This window comes from Ipomoea nil, unplaced genomic scaffold (genome assembly GCF_001879475.1).
Source record: "Ipomoea nil cultivar Tokyo-kokei standard unplaced genomic scaffold, Asagao_1.1 scaffold1576, whole genome shotgun sequence".
In the NCBI taxonomy this organism is placed as follows: Eukaryota; Viridiplantae; Streptophyta; class Magnoliopsida; order Solanales; family Convolvulaceae; genus Ipomoea; species Ipomoea nil.
Window position 1 is genome coordinate 4,375,958 of NW_017618004.1, and position 22,211 is coordinate 4,398,168.

The following is a 22,211-nucleotide window of genomic DNA, read 5'->3' on the forward strand; positions in this document are numbered from 1 at the left end:
TTCTGCAAAATAATAATATGTACTAGATAATTTTTTTTGCGTAATACTCTCTGTCCTATTTACTATTAATTGGTCAAAATAAATCTTTTTTTTTTGTTTATTTTTTTTATAATATTTTTTATTTATTTTTAAATTTGATTTTTTGTATTTAATAGCATTTTTAAATATATAAATTTTGTATATTAATATTAAATTTAATATTATGAAAAATTATATTAAAAATAACTTTGTGTTTTTTGGAAGGACTATGTGGTCTAATGGTATCCGGGTTGGACTTTCATTTGGAAGGTTGTAAGTTCGAGCCTGTGTTTCAGTAGGTTGAGAAAGTATATGAACAGATACTACAATGTAATAGAGCTAGTAGCATTCAAAAAAATATTAAAAATAACTTTAGTACACATAAAATGAGAGACGGAGGGAGTAATTCATAAAGTATGCCTTACACTAAAAAATACCGTTGAACATAGTCGTCCAGGACAAGAATGAATATAAATAACATCTTTAACGCAACAGTGGAAGTAGATCACTCCATAGCCCAGAAATGCAGAGAGACTGAGGCCACAGAGAAGGGTTTTTCTTGAAAGGGCGGTTGCCCCTCTCTGTTGTGCCCATGATTTTCATTCCATTGGAAAAAAAAAAAAAAAAAAACGAACAGCCCTTTTCTGATAACATAAACTACTACAGTACACACAATTTCTTGTGTTTTTTCTTGATTTCCATCTCATCTGATCTGCAGTCTACTAAGTAATGTGTACGTTCAATGCTAGGGTTTATGATATAATTTGCCTGTTTTTTTCTTGAGGCTGTGATGATTTCTTCTCCCACTGCACTTTCTGGGCTTTACCCTTTCGGGCATTGAGACGATCCACCCGTACCTTGGCGGGGCGACCCGGATTACCGGTTCTTCGCAGCCATGGCGGCGCTGGCTTCTCTCTTGCCCCGACAACTCAGATCTGAGCCTCTACTCTATCTTCTTCCGATCAATAGCCCTCTCGTTTGGTTTCTTGGTATGGGAAAAGAAAGGAAGCGCTTTATGCTTAACCATTATGCAATTTGTTAATCATAGCATTATGTTTTGTCATCAGTTTAATAAATGGATACATGCAATCATGTTAAGTGTCTAAACTTTTAGTCTGATCTTGAGCTGATGAATGCAAATTCCTCATTTTTCATATGTTGATGAAAGGAACTTGGACCACTAAAACAATGGTCGTGGATGAAATTGGTACTAAAACAATAGTCAATACTCAATACTCATGGGACCAAAATTGGTATTTGCTCAAAGAAATAATTAGACACACATTGATCAGAATTGGGAGGGAGTGGCTTCAACTATGTGTTAAGGCTAGAATTGAGCTCCCTCTGTCCCTAGCCCAGAAATGGAGAAACAACTGAGGCAACACAGAGAGTATGGATTTTTCTTGAAAGGGCGGTTACCCCTCTCTGTTGTGCCCATGATTTTCATTCCACAATTGGAAAACCTAACAGCCCTTTTCGTAAAACAAAGATACTATTACTGTCTGATCTGCTGTCTACTAAGTATGTTCACATTCAAAGCTAGCTAGCTGTTCTCATATAATTTGCTGTGTTTCTTTATGAGGCTGTGATGATTTCTTCTCCCACTGCACTTTCTGGGCTTTACTCTTTGGGGCATTGAGACGATCCACCAGTACCTTGGCGGGGCGACCCGGATTACCGGTTCTTCGCAGCCATGGCAGCTCTGGCTTCTCTTTTGCCCCTACAACTCGGATCTGAGCCTCTATCTTCTTCCAATCAACACCCCTCTCGTTTGGTTTCTTGGAATGGAAAAGAAAGTAATCGCTTTATACTTGGGCATTATGCAATTTGCTTAGTAAATGGATACATATAATCATGTTAACTGTCGTTCTAAACCTTGAGTTGATGAATGCAAATTCCTCATTTTTCTCATGTAGATGAAGGGAACTTGGGATCTTTTTATTACAAGTTTACAACTGTCTGGCTTTATTAGTAGCTGTCTTAGTAAACATAGCCATAAGAAATGTATGCATTTTTGGGGAAGAAAACTAGAGCCTGCAAGCAAGGATCTCATGCTCAGTCCTCACATGGCTTCTGGTGATGTCCTTAATTGTGCAGCATCCAGAAAGGGCCATAGTCAGCTCAAGTTCATTCTTCAGCATCTCTATTACTTGTCTTACCCCATGTTCTCCCTTCGCTGCCAACCCAAAGAGTACTGGTCGCCCAATCTGCAGGGTATGTGAGAGGTGAAGAAAGGGCAGCATAGAATGAATTGGACTGAAAAGTCACAGAAAAAACAGTAATTTTACCAAAACTGCTTGTGCACCAAGGGCTAAGGCCTTAAATATATCTGTTCCTCGCCTCACTCCTCCATCAAAGAGCACCGGAACTTTTCCCTTGACAGCAACAACTACCTGCAATCATGTACATCAGGAATGTGTCTGGTTCTCTGGAATGGATACACAAAGTAAATCATATATTTTTTTAGCTCAAGCATAATGATGGTCAAATTTGTGAATGAAATGATAACTTCCTCTTAAAACCCAGCAGGCAACTAGTAGCTTTCTTTCAAGCATCTGGTGTGTCCAGGTCAGTATATCCTTCCAAACTAAAGTAATAGTGAGATTTCACATGATGCAGACAAATCTCATGAGAAGACAAGGAATTACCTCTTCAAGAACAGATATGGTGGCTGGAGTATAATCAAGCTGGCGAGCTCCATGGTTAGACACAATAATACCTGCAAGTCCTACTTCCAATGCTTTTATTGCTGCAGGAAATATCATGTCATAGTATAAGTAAGACTTGGATAAAGATATAGACTTCATGTAGTTAGAGTATACTTCAGCACATTGTACAAAATTCTAATAAGCTTTTGATGGGGGAGCTGCATAGAGTGCAGGGAGGGAATCAGTGCACAGGGAATGGCCCTCTTTGATTCCCCCACTCTAGCAGATGTCAGAAACCGGCACTGGCACTGGTATATAATGATGACCGATGGGAAGCAAGGAAACAATCCAGTTGTTGTCAGACCAAGGATCCAGATGTTGGCAAATTTGAAACAAAGATTCCAGGGACCAGTGGTATGGAGATGAACTTGGAGGAGATCTGCGAAGGATTGGTTGCCGGGGAATGATGGGTTCAGATGATGTTGATCAAAAAGTTACTTGTGAACTATCTGTGGACAGGTGCATTCCCACAAGTTACACAGTCCAGAATCCTGTAGTGAATCTAGCAATGCAGAGTTTGAATCTGCCTAACACGTAGGTAACTGTGGAACACGAGGAATGCTAGAGAATGAGGACATGGAGTCCATGTCAAATGGCTAAGCGGAAATCACAAGATCAAACATGATATTGTATCAATTTTGAATAAAATTTTGATTGATTTCGTTTTTGATTAAGTCTAAACTTGTTTTATGCTTGTTTATCTTTGCTCCTTATTAGTTTTCACTATATTTTTAAATATCTTTATACTCTAATTGTATTTCTTTATAGCGTTTCTTAATTTTCTTTCATTTTTTGTTGTTTTTTTTAATGTTAATTTCCTCGCAACTTTCATTAGATATGAACAATAAAAACAGATTCTTCTTTTTGAAGGAGAATAATGGGCTGACCATCCTCATGAGTGAGTATCCCCTTGAGCAGAATAGGTAACTTTGTAATTGACTTTAACCAAGCTATATCCTGCATTTTTTTGTAAGCAGCACAAAATAGTTATAAAGAAATTAAATTAATTTGATGGCACATACATATGCTGTTTTTGTGATATTTTTCCTGTGATGGGGCAAAGTTGATTCAAACACCTATATGAGCATTAAAGCCTGAGTGTTATTTGATATTTTGATCAGAAAGAAGTTTGAAGGTAAATGATGTTTGAGAATGAGTTTAATCAGAAATTTCGTTTTATTATTAGTCAAATCAGAAATTTCCGTTGTGCCATTGTATTTAGATGATTGAGTATACATTGTGATTTTATACCTTCCAACTGAGGGAACTGTCAAAAGTTGATGATGCATAGGCTTCAAGACCCGAGCCGCTGCCCTGCAAACAACAGATGATTGAATTCATAGAAGCTACTGTAAGGTGTTGTTTTATCCAGGAGCATGTGGATTCAAACATCCATAAAGAGTGAGTCATGAGTTTTATCCTTTGTTAATGTCAAAACAGTTGTGTAGGATTCTGTAGTGTGTATGAGCTTATGTACATATGAATATGTTCTGTTCTGTGGAAAGCTGGTATTATTCTCAACTTTGGCATATGATGAAACCTTTCTTTCTTGTAATAGTGCTAAATTTGATTTGCACTAAAGCTTACTTCTAACATGATATTTGTAAAACCGAGCCTATATAAGAGATGAGAAAACCTTGTTAAATACACTTACAGGGACAAGTGCGGTGGAGATGAGCCCTTCAAAATTCTTCAATGGAGGTAAAATCAATCTGCAGCAGTTTTGAAATGCAAGGTAATTAATTTTGTATCTCTAATCAGACTTCAGACTAGACATGAATGATCAATAAATTCTAGCTAACTTTGTGTTGTAATCAAGGTTAAGGATATGAGGTTTACTTGTTTTTTATGCTTGCTTCCCTTCTACCCAGTCTAGGAGTATCAACTGTAAGAATGATTGCCTTGAACCCATTCCTGTCAGCTCTTCTCACCATTAATTCTGTAATGTCCCTCCTTTTGTAAACCTTTTTGTACAAGTTGAAAATAAGCTATTCAGAGGAGTATTGTTTAACATGTTGCAGCTTATGAATTCTCATATGTGCGGTGTGGAAGGAGTATATATGGAGATTGAGACAAATAGGAAGAAGAGAATACATAGATCTGAAAGAAGCGAACAGCATTGCAGCTAGAGGCAATTTCCTCTATCGTGCAGGATCCAGAGAATGACAATCCCTACCACAATCAAGAGTGACTTCAACATTAACATCAGTTTTTAAGCGCACCAGCAGCCTAAAAGGACAAGTCTACGCGGCCAGAAGAGGAAGTTTAGTACCATTATGACGTCACATGCAGCTGCTGCTCTAGCTGTTGCAACTTCCCCTGCAAAATATTTCATTGCCTTCTTGAATCAGAGCAACACACACACCAAGTTAGGTAATAGAGGGGGTAACCCCCCCTCCCCCGTCAAGATGGCTAAGGATATAGACTTGTAATCACCTTCTTGGTTTGATCTGGTTAGCTATGGGCAACCTAGACTGGTTTACCTCCTTGAAAGGTGGGGTTTACCCAGTATTAATGTTGAAAAAATTGCTAAGCGCCTGGGGACCGCCTAGGGCGCCTAGGAGGCCGACCGCCTAGCGCCTAAACGTCGATTATCGGCTCATAGGCGCGATTTTTGCGACATTGCCCAGTATACATCCTCGGGTAGTGGCTACGGGTTTCCCTGGTCACCCCCCAAAAAAGGTTAAGGTAATAGAGTAAGAAGTACATACCATCAGGATGTGCAAGTTTATGCCTGTCAGTTGGGGCAATCATAATGGGAGCTGATGTTTTGTAACCCAGTATTGTGGTTGACATATCAATTCTGCTCACATCAATAAGAACTCTTGGCCGAATACTGAGACCAGAGAAAGTGGATGTTCAGATTCAGATACAGCTAGCGGTGTTGGAAGCAAACTGGATTGGATCGGAAGCGCTACAATAAAAACTCACATAATTCTGTGAAAAGCTTCTTCATTATCTTTTAGTGTGTGCTGGTCCTCAGCTCCCCCAGCAAAGGACTCGTAGTACATCTTTGGAAGGGCCTTCCTAGCAAGCTCTTCAAATTCCTTCACATTAACTGCTTTGCCTGCCATTTAATTTGTTCTACAAAACATGCATGATCATTAGAACCAAATGATCTTGCCTGATTAGAGCAGTTCATTATATTGTATTCTGAATGAATTCATGTGAGTGAAAGAAGAAAAAACAGTGAATTTGGGAAAACAGTAGAGTGTATACCTACCTACCTGCAGAGAAGCTTGATGGTAAGTGGAGTTGGGTGCTTCGTGACTTCGTCGCTATTTTGATAATTAAGTGTATGTATTCATGGCCATGACCTTGTGGTCTGTGGCACCAAGTTGTTCTCTGGTTGTGAATTCGAGCTTCCGTGGAGGCGGTATTGACTCTTTTGCACTCAAAAAAGTGTATGTATTCATGGCCTAATGGAGTTTGGATGATGACTTATCTAACTGATGTTACCAAGCGTATCATTGTTGGCATGTGAGTGACACCCCACCCCCCCTTTGGATCATAGCTCAGAATGGGAGGATTTGCATGCTGGGATACAGGAATGGGAAGGGTTTTACAACTGGACAAATCAAGGAAAATCTGAGACATGATTTTTGTCAACACTCCATATTGAGCTGGTATACATGAGTAGGGTTTAACATTGTGTTTGTAATTCCATTGTCACCCAAAAAAAGAAAAGAGAAGAAAAAAAGAAAGAGTGAATAATGCAAATAAATAAGAGGGAGTATTAGCAGAATGACAGTTTTGGTCCACATATTTTATTTTTATCAATTTTCATCTACGACTGTTATTTTGGTGTCAAAATTTATCACACCAAGTCACCATTCTGTTTAAAATATGTTGAAATATGAAATTAATAAATGTATTTTTGTCATTTTCAAATTAAGCTTCCAATTTGAGCATGAATAAATAGATTTAAACCATAAAATTGTTCTGATTTGCGGTTCTCCTCCTCAATGATAATTGCGAATTGGGATTAATCTTTTTAAATTTTGTCATGTAAAGGAAGGGGCGACGAATGTGATAAAAAATTGAGTAAATATCCAAAATGGTCCCTCGACTATAGCTAAATTCACAAATTGGTTCTCGGCTTTCAATTTCAACCAATTAAGTCCTTAACTTTGCAATTTTAACACGATTTAGTCCTCCGTCTATTTAACCGTTTGTTGATCGTGATCTTTGAGGATATATATATGTAATTTTATGGTCCATCGTCGGCCAGAAAATCTTCAATCCCAAATGGAAACTCTACATTCCAGACTTCAAACAAGCCTTCGAACACTTCTGCATCAACGCCGGTGGCCGCGTTGTCATCGACAATCTCCATAAGAACCTGCAACTCTCTTCGGGGCACGTGGACTTGGCAGATTGTGGTTCGAAAACATGTCGTCTTCTTCGGTCTGGTACGAACTCAACTACATTGAATCCAAAGGGAGGATGAAGAAAGGCGACAGGATTTGGCATATTGCTTTCGGCAGTGGATTCAAATGTAACAGTGCGGTTTGAAAATGTAACTGGAATCTTAAAAAATGGACGATGGACCATGAAATTACATATATATTCTCAGAGATCACAGTCAAAAAATGATCAAATAGAAGGAGGATCAAATTGTGTTAAAATTGCAAAGTTATGAACTTAATTAATTGAAATTGAAAGTCAAGAACCAATTTGTGAATTTAGCTATAGTCGAGGGACCATTTTGAGTATTTACTTTAAAAAATTGGTACTAAAATATTTTAGTAATATTCGTGGGACGAATATTAGTATTTGCTTAAAGAAATAATTAGAGAAACATGGATCAGAATTGGGAGGGAGTGGCTTCAACCGTGTTAAAGCTAGAATTGAGCTCCCTCCCTCTGTTAGGTCTGTAGCCCAGAAATGGAGAAACAACTGAGGCAACAGAGAGAGTAGGGATTTTTCTTGAAAGGGCGGTTACCCCTCTCTGTTGTGCCCATGATTTTCATTCCACAATCGGAAAACCTAACAGCCCTTTTCATAAAACAAAGATACTACTGCTGTCTACTAAGTATCTTCACATTCAAAGCTAGCTAGCTATTCTCATATAATTTGTGTGTTTCTTTCTTGAGGCTGTGATGATTTCTTCTCCCACTGCACTTTTTGGGATTTACTCTTTCGGGCATTGAGACGATCCACCCGTACCTTGGCGGGGCGACCCGGATTACCGGTTCTTCGCAGCCAAGGCGGCTCTGGCTTCTCTTTTGCCCCTACAACTCAGATCTGAGCCTCTATCTTCTTCCAATCAACACCCCTCTCGTTTGGTTTCGTGGAATGCAAAACAAAGTAATCGCTTTATACTTAGCCATTATGCAATTTGCTTAGTAAATGGATACATATAAGCATGTTAACTGTATAAGGTTCTAAACCTTGAGTTGATGAATGCAAATTCCTCATTTTTCTCATGTAGATGAAGGGAACTTGGGATCACTTTATTACAAGTTTACAACTGTCTGGCTTTATTAGTAGATGTCTTAGTAAACATAGCCATAAGAAATGTATGCATTTTTGGGGAAGAAAACTAGAGCCTGCAAGCAAGGCTCTCATTCTCAGTCTCTCATGTAGATGAAGGGAACTTGGGATCACTTTATTACAAGTTTACAACTGTCTGGCTTTATTAGTAGTTGTCTTAGTAAACATAACCATAAGAAATGTACGCATTTTTGGGGAAGAAAACTAGAGCCTGCAAGCAAGGCTCTCATTCTCAGTCCTCACATGGCTTCTGGTGATGTCCTTAAGAGTGCAGCATCCAGAAAGGGCCATAGTCAGCTCAAGTTCATTCTTTAGCATCTCTATTACTTGTCTTACCCCATTTTCTCCCTTCGCTGCCAACCCGAAGATTACTGGTCGCCCAATCTGCAGGGTATGTGAGAGGTGAAGAAAGAGCAGCATAGAATGAATTGGAGTGAAAAGTCACAGAAAAAAACAGTAATTTTACCAGAACTGCTTGTGCACCAAGGGCTAAGGCCTTAAATATGTCTGTTCCTCGCCTCACTCCTCCATCAAAGAGGACAGGAAGTTTTCCCTTGACAGCAAGAACTACCTGCAATTGTATACATCAAGAACGTGTTTGTTCTTCACATTTCCACTCTAGAATGGATACACAACATAAAGCATAAATTTTGTTTAGCGCAAGCAAAGTGATGGTCAAATTTTTGAATGAAACCCAGCAGGGCAACTAGCAACTTTCTTCCAAGCATCTGGTGTGTCCTGGTCACTTATGCTCCAAACTGAAATAATAGTGAGATTGCATATGATGCAGCCATATCTCATGAGAAGACAAGGAATTACCTCTTCAAGAACAGATATAGTGGCTGGAGTATAATCAAGCTGGCGAGCTCCATGGTTAGACACAATAATTCCTGCAACTCCTACTTCCAATGCTTTTATTGCTGCAGTAAATATCATGTCATAGCATAAGCAGACTTGGAAAAAGATATAAAAATTCAAGTAGTTATGCTAGCTCTTCTCACATCTTCCTTTCATGTTTCAGTGCCTCCTAGGCTTAAGATGCCCTTCGAAGTTTACTTCAGGTCATTGTACAAAATTATACTAAGCTTTTAAAGTAGGAGCTGCATAGATTGCAGGGAGGAACTGGCACACCTGGAGTGGCCCTCTTTGGTTCTTGTACTCGTTGGCTGGTATTAGGCGGCATATTATTTCCTTCTCTGATGCAAACTCTTATTTATTTAGCCTAGAGTTTTGAGACACCCATATCTACTCCTATTGGTCTCGTTTTCAGCAACTTTTGACATATTATATGAGTTTTGCATACAATTCCGAGATATTTCTTTCTCTTTGGATTCTTGTATATCTTTAAATTTAAATTTAATCCTTTTTGTTTTGGTAGTTTGGCACTATAGTGGGAACATGTAATCCTGGTATATTATGATGGCTGATGGAAAGCAAGGGAACAACGTTGTTGTCAGACCAAGGGTCCAGACTCCAGATATTGACAAATTTGAAACAAAGATTCATCAGGTGATTCACTCGTATGGAGATGAACACGGAGAAGGTCAACAACGGATTGGTTGCTCTTGTGAACTACCTGTGGACAGGTCTTATCCTATTAGTCAGAGGCGACAACCCTATGGAGAATCTAGCAATGAAGACTCTGAATCTGCCTAGCACACAGGTAAGTGGAAACATGAGGAATGCTAGAGAATGAGGACATGGAGTCCATGGCAAATGGCCAAGGGGAAATCATGAGATCAAACAAGTTATTATATCGGTTTTGACAGATTTCTGTTTTGATTAAGACTAAACATGTTTTAGGCTTGTTTATCTTTGCTTCTCATTAGTTTTCGTTATATTTTTAAATATCATTATGCTATAATAATACACCATATTTCTTTATAGAATTTCATACTTTCCTTTCATTAGATATGAACAATAAAAACAGATTCTTTGAAGGAGAATTATGGGCTGACCATCCTCATGAGTGAGTATCCCCTTGAGCAGAATAGGTAAATTTGTAATCGACTTAAACCAAGCTATATCCTGCATTTTTGGTAAGCAGTGCAAAATAGTTATAAAGAAATTTGATGGCACATATAGATGCTGTTTTTGTGATATTATTTCCCCTGTGATTGGTCAAAGTTTATTCAAACACCTAACCTCTTGAATGTTGTTCAATCAAAACGAAGTTTGAAGGTAAATCATGTTTGAGAATGACTTGAATCAGAAATTTATCTTCTTTTTATTAGTTAAATCAGTTTTTTCCCTTTTAATCTTAGTCAAATCAGGCATTCCCCTTGTGCCATTGTATTTAGATGATCAAGTACAAATTGTGATTTTATACCTTCCAACTGAGGGAACTGTCAAGAGTCGATAATGCATTGGCTTCCAGACCGGAACCACTGTCCTGCAAACAATAGATGATTGAATTTATAGAAAAAATTACTGTTAGATGCTGTTCTTTGTAAACTAAAAGGCAAAATGAGTTGAAAGAAAAATGAGATCAAAGAACAGTTCATATGAGTTTTATCCTTTCTTGATGTCAAAACAGTTCTGTAGGATTATGCAGTGTATATGAGCTTATGTACAGTTGAATATGTTCTGTGCTGTGGATAAAGCTTTGGGTTCTTAACAAAAACATGCTTAATTTGATCGGCAATCAGTCTTTACTTCCAACATATGAGTAAAACAGCACCATAAGAGATGAGAAAACCTTTTTAAATACACTTACAGGGACAACTGTGGTGGAGATAAGCCCTTCAAAATTCTTCAATGGAGGTGTAACAAATCTGCAATTTTGAATATAGATGATGTTCATATGGAAGGAGAAGAAAAGCAAGGTAATTTTATATCTCTAATCAGACTAGACATGACTGAACAATAAATTCTAGCTAACTTTCTGTAGTAATCAAGATTAATGATGTGAAGTTTACTTGTTTTTTATGTCTGCTTCCCTTCTTCCCAGTCTAGGAGTATCAACTGTAAGAATGATTGCCTTGAACCCATTCCTTTCAGCTCTTCTCACCATTAATTCTGTAATGTCCCTCCTTTTGAAAACCTTGTTTACAAGTTGAAAATAAGCTATCAATGTATTCAGAGAAGTATTGTTTTACATGTTGCAGTTTATGGATTCATGGATCTGGAAGAAGCATGTATGGAGATCGAGACAAAAAGGGAGAAGAGAATACATAGATCTGAAAGAAGCGAACAGCATTGACGCTAGCAGCGACTTCCTCTATCGTGCTGGATGCCGAGAATGACAATCCCTATCACAATCAAGAATTCAAGAGTGACTTTTAACTGTTTAACATTAACATCAGTTTTTAAGCAGCAGCAGCCTAAAACCGGAAGAACTTTAGTACCATTATGACGTTAGATGCAGCTGCTGCTTTCGCTGTTGCAACTTCCCCTGGAAAAAGATTTCACCACCTACTTGAATCAGAGCAACATGCCAACTTCAACTAAACTAAGCTAATCGAGTAAGATTTAAGAAGCATACCATCAGGATGTGCGAGTTTATGCATGGAGGTTGGGCCAACCATGATGGGAGCGGATGTCTTGTACCCCAAAATTGTGGTTGACATATCAATTCTGCTCACATCAATAAGAACTCTTGGGCGAATACTGAAACCAGTGGGGAAGTTGATGATGTTCAGATACAGAGTGTGTTGGAAGCAAACTGGAAAGCAGTGATATATCACAAGAGGTATGAAAAACTCACATGATTCTTTGAAAAGCTTTTTCATTATCTTTTAGTGTGTGCTCATCCTCAGCTCCCCCAGCATAGAAGTCATAGTTCATCTTTGGAAGGGCTTGCCTAGCAAGCTCTTGAAATTCCTTCACATTAACCGGTTCACCTGCCATTCGTTCTGATCTGCAAAACATGACCATTTAGTCTCTTGAAGTTAATAGTTTGATAGATAGTTCATCTGATCGAGATTCAAAATAGTTTGAATATCCCACAAATAATTATACATGATCCAAGCAAGAAAGGGGAAAAATACCCAATGATCTTGGATGATTAGAGCAGTTGATTATATTCTGAATGAAATCATGTGAAAGAAGAAGAAAAAAGCAGTGAATTTGGGTAAACAGTAGAGTGTTACCTGCAGAGAAGGTTGATGATAAGAATGGAGTTGAAGGAGAGGAATAGTAAGCGAAGTGGATGGCCTAATGGACTTCTGTGATGTTAGCAGCCGGCAAGAATGACTCTTGTCCTGTCCTTACTTTCATCTTTGATTCGGTTAACGAGGTTTGATTGAAATTATGTTTAATTCAATTTTTTATAATATTAAGTTTAGTATTGATATTCAAAATTTATATATTTAGAAACTATACTAAAAGTATTATTAAACATAAAAAAAAGTTTTAATTTAAAAATACGTAAAAAATATTAAAGAAAATAACAATGAATAATAAGTATGACAGTTAAAATGGAAGAGTGAGTGTTAATCTTTTTTTTTTTTTTTGAAAATAGTGTTAATCTAAATTCATGTACGTAGAATAATAAATCATTAGTAACAAAAACATTAGTCCAGGGAGTTGTTGGGATTTGGTAAAAGTCATTGACCTGCGTGGCATGTCATTGTTGACAGAAAATACTATTTGTAGTCAACTTTGATTCTTTTATACAAATTTTGGATTTTGGATATAGATAATTTTTCTTGATGAAAATGTCTTATTCATGTTTGCCACATTAAAAAGTATAATTGATAATTGATCGAGTAGAATTTAAGAGTTCCCATAGAAGAATAATTTTGAGACATCCAATGAGGTTCATTAATCATTTGTTTAGACAACTCAAATCCAAGTCCTATAAATAGATCACATTCAATAGGTAGTTCGGATTCGATACGAAATCATTAAAAATCATAATCAGCAAAATAATAATATGTACTAGATAAATTTTATTTGTGTAATACTCTTTCTGTCTTATTTACTATTAGTTGGTCAAATCAATTCTTTCTTCTTTGTTTATTTTCTTTAGTATTTTTTACTTATTTTTAAATTTGATTTTGTGTTTAATAGTATTTCTAAATATATAAATTTTGTATATTAATACTAAATTTAATATTATGAAAAATTAGATTAAGAATAACTTCAGTCAAGTTTAATTAACCGAAGTACCGAACCAAGACACATAAAATGAGACGGAGGGTGTAATTCGTAAACTATACCTTACACTAAAAAAAATACCGTTCAACATAGTCGTCCAGGACAAGAATGGATATAAATAACATCTTTAACGCAACAGTGGAACTAGATCACTCCGTAGCCCAGAAATGCAGAGACTGAGGCCAGAGAAGGGTTTTTTCTTGAAAGGGCGGTTGCCCCCCTCTGTTGTGCCCATGATTTTCATTCCACAATTGGAAAAAAAAAAACGAACAGCCCTTTTCTGATAACATAAACTACTACAGTACACACAATTTCTTGTGTTTTTTCTTGATTTCTATCTGATCTGATCTGCAGTCTACTAAGTAATGTGTACATTCAATGCTAGGGTTTATGATATAATTTGCCTGTTTTTTTCTTGAGTCTGTGATGATTTCTTCTCCCACTGCACTTTCTGGGCTTTACCCTTTAGGGCATTGAGACGATCCACCCGTACCTTGGCGGGGCGACCCGGAATACCGGTTCTTCGCAGCCATGGCGGCGCTGGCTTCTCTTTTGCCCCGACAACTCAGATCTGAGCCTCTACTCTATCTTCTTCCGATCAATAGCCCTCTCGTTTGGTTTCTTGGTATGGGAAAAGAAAGGAAGCGCTTTATGCTTTTAGCTATTCTGCAATTTGTTAATCATAGCATTATGTTTTGTCATCAGCTTAGTAAATGGATACATGCAATCATGTTAAGTGTCTAAACTTTTAGTCTGATCTTGAGCTGATGAATGCAAATTCCTCATTTTTCATATGTTGATGAAAGGAACTTGGATCACTTTATTACAAGTTTACAACTGTTGGGGCAACCCAGCCAAAATGGTTTGGTAATCAAGGTTCCAAGTTCTACTTTCCGTGGTGGGCATTCTTAGTTTGACACTAAAACAATAGTCCTGGATAAAAATTGGTACTAAATACTAAAACAATAGTCTTAATGAAAATTTGTAGGAAGAACAAATTGCACTTTTGGTCCTGTGACTATTAGGGTGTTGGTAATTTGAGTACTTGACTTTCAAAACTCTCAATTTAGTCCTTTAACTATGCAATTGTTAGCAGATTTGGTCCTGCCGGCCAAATCGCCGGTCAATTTTCACCGGAAAAACATAGTTGGGTTCAAATTGTTTGTTGACGAGGGTAAAATGGTCATTTCACTCTCTTTTCTTCCATTCTCCCTTTTCTTCTTCGTGCTTCTTCTTCATCCTTGCAGTTGCTGCGTTCTTCTTCAGATTAGGCCTCGCCATTGCTCGCAGCACGCCGCAGCCGGTCGTTTGCGGGCAGTTCCCGAGCTCACAGAGGCTAACAATGGCATTTCTAGGCTCCCGTGCCCCCAGCTTGTTGCCCACTCTGGTGGAGACGACGTTGAAGCTGAGAGAAGACAGGAAAATGTAGATCAAAGAAGTGGTCTGAATCAGAATCCCCATTCCCATGGCTAAGCCGGAGAGGATGGAATATTCGGTGATGTTGGCGAAGCCGACGGTGAGAGAACCGCCGGCCAAAGCTATGGACTCTGCTTCATTGACGACAAGGGAGAGGCTGACGGTTTTCTGCGGCGGAGATCTCAACGTGATCAGAGGGAAAGCAAGCACGTTGGGCTTCTCTGCCTTGTCGGAATGTCGGTCGCCGTCGGGCTCAGCTTCTTCGCCGGCTTCGACTTTGAGTGGCTCTAGCTGGGACTTTTGGCGGCGCAAGCGTCCATATGGTCACCATGTTATTCCGACTCTGGTTTCGACTTCTTCCTCCCCTTATTTTCTTTTCTGGTCGTCGTTGCAAGAAGGAAGAAGAAGAACTTCCAATAATTTGTTAGCCTCTGCGAGCTCAGGAACTGCCCGCGAACGACCAGCTGTGGCGTGCTGCGAGCAATGGCGAGGCCTAATCTGAAGAAGAACACAACAACTGCAAGGATGAAGAAGAAGAAGGGGGAGAATGGAAGAAGAAGAGAGTGAAATGACCATTTTACCCTCATCAATAAACAATTTGAACCCAATTATGTTTTTCCGGTAAAAATTGACCGGCAGGACCAAATCTGCTAACAATTGCATAGTTAAAGGACTAAATTGAGAGTTTTGAAAGTCAAGTACTCAAATTACCAACACCCTAATAGTCACAGGACCAAAAGTGCAATTTGTTCTTTGTATAAACATGTGGATTAAAAATATCATTTTGGTAGTACTCGTGGGACCAAAATTGGTATTTGCTCAAAGAGATAATTAGAGAAACATTGATCAGAATTGGGAGGGAGTGGCTTCAACCGTGTTAAAGCTAGAAGCCCAGACTATTGGTTTTTGGACATTTTTAGTCGTTCTCATGATTTTTTCTATTTTTAATGAGGGCATATTTGTCTATTCATATTTTTCTTTTATTATTTTTTCTGTTTCAACCAGTGTAATTGGTTTATAACTTTACTAAAAACCTGTTGAAAAATATTGTTACTAAAAATCCGAGGTTACCTAAAGTTCTAAACCAGTTAAATCAAAACAAAATATGAAAAGACAAAATTGCCCTTACAAAAAATAGAAAAAGTCATGAAAAGGACTAAAAGTGTTCAAAAATTAATAATCTAGGATGTTAAATGACAAAAATGATAATTTGAGACTAAATTTGAAATTACCACCAAAGACAAGGGACCGGAATTAACTCTTAGAGAAACATGGATCAGAATTGGGAGGGAATGGTTTCAACCGTGTTAAAGCTAGAGTTGACTATTGAGCTCCCTCCGTCCCTAGCCCAGAAATGGAGAAACAAATGAGGCAACACAGAGAGTAGGGATTTTTCTTGAAAGGGCGGTTACCCCTCTCTGTTGTGCCCATGATTTTCATTCCACAATCGGAAAACCTAACAGCCCTTTTCATAAAACAAAGATACTACTGCTGTCTACTAAGTATCTTCACATTCAAAGCTAGCTAGCTATTCTCATATAATTTGTGTGTTTCTTTCTTGAGGCTGTGATGATTTCTTCTCCCACTGCACTTTCTGGGCTTTACTCTTTCAGGAATTGAGACGATCCACCTGTACCTTGGCGGGGCGACCCGGATTGCCGGTTCTTCGCAGCCATGGCGGCTCTGGCTTCTCTTTTGCCCCTACAACTCAGATCTGAGCCTCTACCTTCTTCCAATCAACACCCCTCTCGTTTGGTTTCTTGGAATGGAAAACAAAGTAATCGCTTTATACTTGGCCATTATGCAATTTGCTTAGTAAATGGATACATATAAGCATGTTAACTGTATAAGGTTCTAAACCTTGAGTTGATGAATGCAAATTCCTCATTTTTCTCATGTAGATGAAGGGAACTTGGGATCACTTCATTGCAAGTTTACAACTGTCTGGCTTTATTAGTAGCTGTCTTTGTAAACATAGCCATAAGAAATGTATGCATTTTTGGGGAAGAAAACTAGAGCCTGCAAGCAAGGCTCTCATTCTCAGTCCTCACATGGCTTCTGGTTATGTCCTTAATAGTGCAGCACCCAGAAAGGGCCATAGTCAGCTCAAGTTCATTCTTTAGCATCTCTATTACTTGTCTTACCCCATTTTCTCCCTTCGCTGCCAACCCGAAGATTACTGGTCGCCCAATCTGCAGGGTATGTGAGAGGTGAAGAAAGAGCAGCATAGAATGAATTGGAGTGAAAAGTCACAGAAAAAAACAGTAATTTTACCAGAACTGCTTGTGCACCAAGGGCTAAGGCCTTAAATATGTCTGTTCCTCGCCTCACTCCTCCATCAAAGAGGACAGGAACTTTTCCCTTGACAGCAAGAACTACCTGCAATTGTATACATCAAGAACGGGTTTATTCTTCACATTTCCACTCTAGAATGGATACACAACATAAAGGATAAATTTTGTTTAGCGCAAGCAAAGTGATGGTCAAATTTGTGAATGAAACCCAGCAGGGCATCTAGCAACTTTCTTCCAAGCATCTGGTGTGTCCTGGTCACTTATGCCCAAACTGAAATAATAGTGAGATTGCATATGATGCAGCCATATCTCATGAGAAGACAAGGAATTACCTCTTCAAGAACAGATATAGTGGCTGGAGTATAATCAAGCTGGCGAGCTCCATGGTTAGACACAATAATACCTGCAACTCCTACTTCCAATGCTTTTATTGCTGCAGTAAATATCATGTCATAGCATAAGCAGACTTGGAAAAAGATATGAACTTCAAATAGTTATGCTAAGCTCTTCTCACATCTTCCTTTCAGTTTCAGTGCCTCCTAGGCTTAAATGCCCTTCGTTAAAAGTTCACTTCAGGTCATTGTACAAAATTATACTAAGCTTTTAAAGGGGGAGCTGCATAGATTGCAGGGAGGAACTGGCATACCGGGAATGGCCCTCTTTTGTTCTTGTACTCTAGCGGAATGTTGGGTGCCAACACTTGACCAGCACTGGTTGGCTGGTATTAGTCGGCATATTATTTCCTACTCTGATGCAAACACTTATTTATTTAGCCTAGAGTTTTGCGACACCCATATCTACTCCTATTGGTCTCGTTTTCAGCAACTTTTGACATATTATATGAGTTTTGCATACAATTCGGAGAGATTTCTTTCTCCTGGATTCTTGTATATCTTTAAATTTAAATTTAATCCTTTTTGTTTTGGTCGTTTGGCACTATAGTGGGAACATGTTATCCTGGTATATTATGATAGCTGATGGAAAGCAAGGAAAAAACGTTGTTGTCAGACCAAGGGTCCAGACTCCAGATATTGGAAAATTTGAAACAAAGATTCATCAGGTGATTCACTCATATGGAGATGAACACGGAGAAGATCAACAGAGGATTGGTTGCTCTTGGAGTGAATGCTAACAGGGGAATGATGAGTTCAGATGATGTTGATCAAGAAGTTACTTGTGAACTACCTGTGGACAGGTCTAATCCTATTTGTCAAAGGCCACAACCCTATGGTGAATCTAGCAATGAAGAGTCTGAATCTGCCTAGCACACAGGTAAGTGGAAACAAAGCGGAATGCTAGAGAATGAGGACATGGAGTCCATGGCAAATGGCCAAGGGGAAATCATGAACAAGTTATTATATCAGTTTTGACAGATTTCTTTTTTGATTAAGACTAAACATGTTTTAGGCTTGTTTATCTTTGCTTCTCATGAGTTTTCGTTATATTTTTAAATATCATTATGCTATAATAGTACACCATATTTCTTTATAGAATTTCATACTTTTCTTTCATTAGATATGAACAATAAAAACAGATTCTTTGAAGGAGAATTATGGGCTGACCATCCTCATGAGTGAGTATCCCCTTGAGCAGAATAGGTAAATTTGTAATCGACTTTAACCAAGCTATATCCTGCATTTTTGGTAAGCAGTGCAAAATAGTTATAAAGAAATTTGATGGCACATATACATGCTGTTTTTGTGATATTTCCACTGTGATTGGGGCATTGGGCAAAGTTTATTCAAACACCTAACCTCTTGAATGTTCAATCAAAACGAAGTTTGAAGGTAAATCATGTTTGAGAATGACTTGAATCAGAAATTTCTCTTCTTTTTATTAGTTAAATCAGTTTTTTCCCTTTTAATCTTAGTCAAATCAGAAATTCCCCTTGTGCCATTGTATTTCGATGATCAAGTATACATTGTGATTTTATACCTTCCAACTGAGGGAACTGTCAAGAGTCGATGATGCATAGGCTTCAAGACCCGAACCACTGTCCTGCAAACAATAGATGATTGAATTCATAGAAAAAATTACTGTTAGATGCTGTTCTTTGTAAACTAAAAGGCAAAATGAGTTGAAAGAAAAATGAGATCAAGAACAGTTCATATGAGTTTTATACTTTCTTGATGTCAAAACAGTTCTGTAGGATTGTGCAGTGTATATGAGCTTATGTACAGTTGAATATGTTCTGTGCTGTGGATAAAGCTTTGGGTTCTTAACAAAACATGCTTAATTTGATCGGCAATCAGTCTTTACTTCCAACATATGAGTAAAACAGCACCATAAGAGATGAGAAAACCTTTTTAAATACACTTACAGGGACAACTGTGGTGGAGATAAGCCCTTCAAAATTCTTCAATGGAGGTGAAATAAATCTGCAATTTTGAAGATAGATGATGTTCATATGGAAGGAGAAGAAAAGCAAGGTAAAACTCGGCCTAGGCGGCGCCATGCAGTTCCGTTTTTTATTGTAGTCGGCCATTACTCGGCCGGCTGCCTAGGCGGCCAACTCGGCCGATTTCGTCCGATTGTGACCGATTTCGTATGATTTTGACCGATTTTGTCTGATTTTGACTAATTTCGTTCTATTTTGACCGATGTCGTCTTTCATTAATTATTGATTTTAATATTATTATGATGTTATGACTTATAAATTATTATTATTTTATTTATTTGGATGTGTTATTTGATTGAATGTTGAAAACAGCCTCATTAAAATTGTCAAACTACAAGTCTGTCACTATTTTTTAAAATTTTTTTGGTGTCCGCCTAAATTCTGACTAGCGCCTAGCGCCGCCTAAATTCTGTCTAGCGCCTACTGCAACCATGGACTAGACATGACTGAACAATAAATTCTAGCTAACTTTCTGTAGTAATCAAGATTAATGATATGAAGTTTACCTGTTTTTTATGTCTGCTTCCCTTCTTCCCAGTCTAGGAGTATCAACTGTAAGAATGATTGCCTTGAACCCATTCCTGTCAGCTCTTCTCACCATTAATTCTGTAATGTCCCTCCTTTTGAAAACCTTGTTTACAAGTTGAAAATAAGCTACCAATGTATTCAGAGAAGTATTGTTTTACATGTTGCAGTTTATGGATTCATGGATCTGGAAGAAGTATGTATGGAGATCGAGACAAAAAGGGAGAAGAGAATACATAGATCTGAAAGAAGCGAACAGCATTGACGCTAGCAGCGACTTCCTCTATCGTTCTGGATGCCGAGAATGACAATCCCTATCACAATCAAGAATTCAAGAGTGATTTTAACTGTTTGACATTAATATCAGTTTTTAAGCAGCAGCAGCCTAAAACCCGAAGAACTTTAGTACCATTATGACGTTACTTGCAGCTGCTGCTCTCGCTGTTGCAACTTCCCCTGGAAAAAGATTTCACCACCTACTTGAATCAGAGCAACATGCCAACTTCAACTAAACTAAGCTAATCGAGTAAGATTTAAGAAGCGTACCATCAGGATGTGCGAGTTTATGCATGGCGGTTGGGCCAACCATGATGGGAGCGGATGTGTTGTACCCCAAAATTGTGGTTGACATATCAATTCTGCTCACATCAATAAGAACTCTTGGGCGAATACTGAAACCAGTGGGGAAGTTGATGATGTTCAGATACAGACTGTGTTGGAAGCAGTGATATATCATAAGAGGTATGAAAAACTCACATGATTCTTTGAAAAGCGTTTTCATTATCTTTTAGTGTGTGCTCATCCTCAGCTCCCCCAGCATAGAAGTCATAGTTCATCTTTGTAAGGACTTGCCTAGCAAGCTCTTGAAACTCCTTCACATTAACCGGTTCACCTGCCATTCTTTCTGATCTGCAAAACATGACCATTTAGTCTCTTGAAGTTAATAGTTTGATAGATAGTTCATCTGATCGAGATTCAGAATAGTTTGAATATCCCACAAATAATTATACATGATCCAAGCAAGAAAGGGGTGCAATACCCAATGATCTTTGATGAATAGAGCAGTTGATTATATTCTGAATGAAATCATGTGAAAGAAGAAGAAAAAAAGCAGTGAATTTGGGTAAACAGTAGTGTTACCTACAGAGAAAGGTTGATGATAAGAATGGAGTTGAAGGAGAGGAATAGTAAGCGAAGTGGATGGCTTAATGGTCTTCTGTGGTGTTACTTGTTAGCAGCCGGCAAGAATGACCTTCCCAAGGCTTTTCTTGTCCTGTCCTTAATTCACACAATATAATATTCATCTTTATTCAGTTAACGAGGTTTGATTGAAATTATATTTAATTCAATTCAATTTTTTATAATATTAAGTTTAATATTGGTATACAAAATTTATATATTTAGAAACTACACTAAAAGTATTATTAAACACAGAAATTAAAAATTAAAAATTAAAAATAAGAAAAATATTAAAGAAAATAAATAATGAATAATAAGTATGACTGATAAAATGGATGAGAGAATGTATATCTAAATACATGTACATATAATAATAAATCATTAGTTCATTAGTAACAAAAACATTAGTCCAAGGAGTTGTTGGGATTTGGGAAAAGTCATTGAACTGCGTGTCATATCATTGTTGGCGAGTGAAATTGCGAATGCCATTTTGAGACAGATAATGCTTCGTGTGAAATTGTTGTGTTACCAATTTTAGATGTTGATAATTTTTTCTATACCTACAAAATGAAAATGTCTTATCCATGCTTATCATATTAAAGAGTATAATTGGAGTAGAATTTGAAATTCCTTATAGTACAACTCTTTTGAGACACCCAATGAGGTCCATTAATCATTTAAACAAATTCGAACAATATTGTAGGCCAATCACAATTTCAGATAAATTAAATATGAATCTAAATTTATTAACGTGAGAACAAATCGTGTGCATTCATATAATATTTTTTAATAGTCTAGATTAGATTAAGTGTGTGCGAACGTGAATTAAATGTGTGCAAATGCGATTAAGTGTGTGCGAACGTGAATTAAATGTGCAAATGCGATTAAGTGTGTTTGCACACATTTTATCCGCGTTCGCACACACTTAATCTAATTTAGATCATTAAAAAGTATTAGATGAATGCACACGATTTGTTCTCACGTTCTCACCTAAGCAAGTGTTCTCATTGAAACCCTATATATATAGGCACATAAAGTAGTTTTAAATAATTTAGGAAAAAACATCAAATAGGATAT

General features: G+C 37.7%; 3 protein-coding genes and 4 long non-coding RNA genes across 14 annotated transcripts; 3 read left to right on the plus strand and 4 right to left on the minus strand.

Annotated features, from left to right (window-relative positions):
- Positions 1-1,355: 1,355 nt before the first annotated feature.
- Positions 1,356-12,538, minus strand: LOC109190429. Its single transcript, XR_002055690.1, has 3 exons — positions 12,435-12,538; positions 6,558-6,561; positions 1,356-1,368 (listed from the first exon to the last, which is right to left on the minus strand). It is a non-coding gene; the product is annotated as an uncharacterized LOC109190429 (long non-coding RNA).
- On the minus strand, positions 1,885-6,462 carry LOC109190422 (peroxisomal (S)-2-hydroxy-acid oxidase GLO4). 4 transcript variants are annotated; one of them, XM_019340902.1, is made up of 12 exons: positions 5,954-6,462; positions 5,658-5,810; positions 5,438-5,562; positions 4,999-5,045; positions 4,821-4,898; positions 4,566-4,690; positions 4,381-4,438; positions 3,978-4,040; positions 3,614-3,683; positions 2,667-2,767; positions 2,307-2,411; positions 1,885-2,225 (listed from the first exon to the last, which is right to left on the minus strand). In XM_019340902.1, the coding sequence occupies exons 2-12, from the start codon at positions 5,798-5,800 to the stop codon at positions 2,046-2,048; spliced, it is 1,095 nt and encodes a 364-aa protein (XP_019196447.1). In that variant the 5' UTR covers positions 5,801-5,810; positions 5,954-6,462; the 3' UTR covers positions 1,885-2,045. The 4 variants fall into 4 exon arrangements, with proteins under 4 accessions (XP_019196447.1, XP_019196448.1, XP_019196446.1 ...); XM_019340903.1 differs by having other exon boundaries at positions 5,946-6,462; XM_019340901.1 differs by having other exon boundaries at positions 5,950-6,461.
- On the plus strand, positions 2,763-5,643 carry LOC109190425. Its single transcript, XR_002055687.1, has 4 exons — positions 2,763-3,355; positions 3,562-4,127; positions 4,383-4,461; positions 4,748-5,643. It is a non-coding gene; the product is annotated as an uncharacterized LOC109190425 (long non-coding RNA).
- Positions 8,067-21,167, minus strand: LOC109190421 (peroxisomal (S)-2-hydroxy-acid oxidase GLO4-like). Of its 5 annotated transcripts, none has more exons than XM_019340897.1 (13): positions 21,096-21,167; positions 11,929-12,081; positions 11,707-11,831; positions 11,570-11,616; positions 11,396-11,473; positions 11,141-11,265; positions 10,939-10,996; positions 10,552-10,614; positions 10,181-10,250; positions 9,042-9,142; positions 8,689-8,793; positions 8,412-8,606; positions 8,067-8,256 (listed from the first exon to the last, which is right to left on the minus strand). In XM_019340897.1, exons 2-12 carry the CDS (start codon positions 12,069-12,071, stop codon positions 8,427-8,429), a joined length of 1,095 nt encoding a protein of 364 aa, XP_019196442.1. In that variant the 5' UTR covers positions 12,072-12,081; positions 21,096-21,167; the 3' UTR covers positions 8,067-8,256; positions 8,412-8,426. The 5 variants fall into 5 exon arrangements, with proteins under 5 accessions (XP_019196442.1, XP_019196440.1, XP_019196439.1 ...); XM_019340895.1 differs by lacking the exon at positions 21,096-21,167 and adding an exon at positions 12,314-12,418; XM_019340894.1 differs by lacking the exon at positions 21,096-21,167 and adding an exon at positions 12,314-12,401 and having other exon boundaries at positions 11,929-12,076.
- Positions 9,008-10,129, plus strand: LOC109190427. Its single transcript, XR_002055688.1, has 2 exons — positions 9,008-9,095; positions 9,601-10,129. It is a non-coding gene; the product is annotated as an uncharacterized LOC109190427 (long non-coding RNA).
- Positions 11,824-16,638, plus strand: LOC109190428. The gene is made up of 2 exons (XR_002055689.1): positions 11,824-11,913; positions 16,352-16,638. It is a non-coding gene; the product is annotated as an uncharacterized LOC109190428 (long non-coding RNA).
- On the minus strand, positions 15,933-21,118 carry LOC109190419 (peroxisomal (S)-2-hydroxy-acid oxidase GLO4-like). Its single transcript, XM_019340893.1, has 12 exons — positions 21,100-21,118; positions 20,712-20,864; positions 20,502-20,626; positions 20,365-20,411; positions 20,192-20,269; positions 19,937-20,061; positions 19,353-19,410; positions 18,968-19,030; positions 18,595-18,664; positions 17,365-17,465; positions 17,013-17,117; positions 15,933-16,930 (listed from the first exon to the last, which is right to left on the minus strand). Exons 2-12 carry the CDS (start codon positions 20,852-20,854, stop codon positions 16,751-16,753), a joined length of 1,095 nt encoding a protein of 364 aa, XP_019196438.1. The 5' UTR covers positions 20,855-20,864; positions 21,100-21,118; the 3' UTR covers positions 15,933-16,750.
- Positions 21,168-22,211: the final 1,044 nt, after the last annotated feature.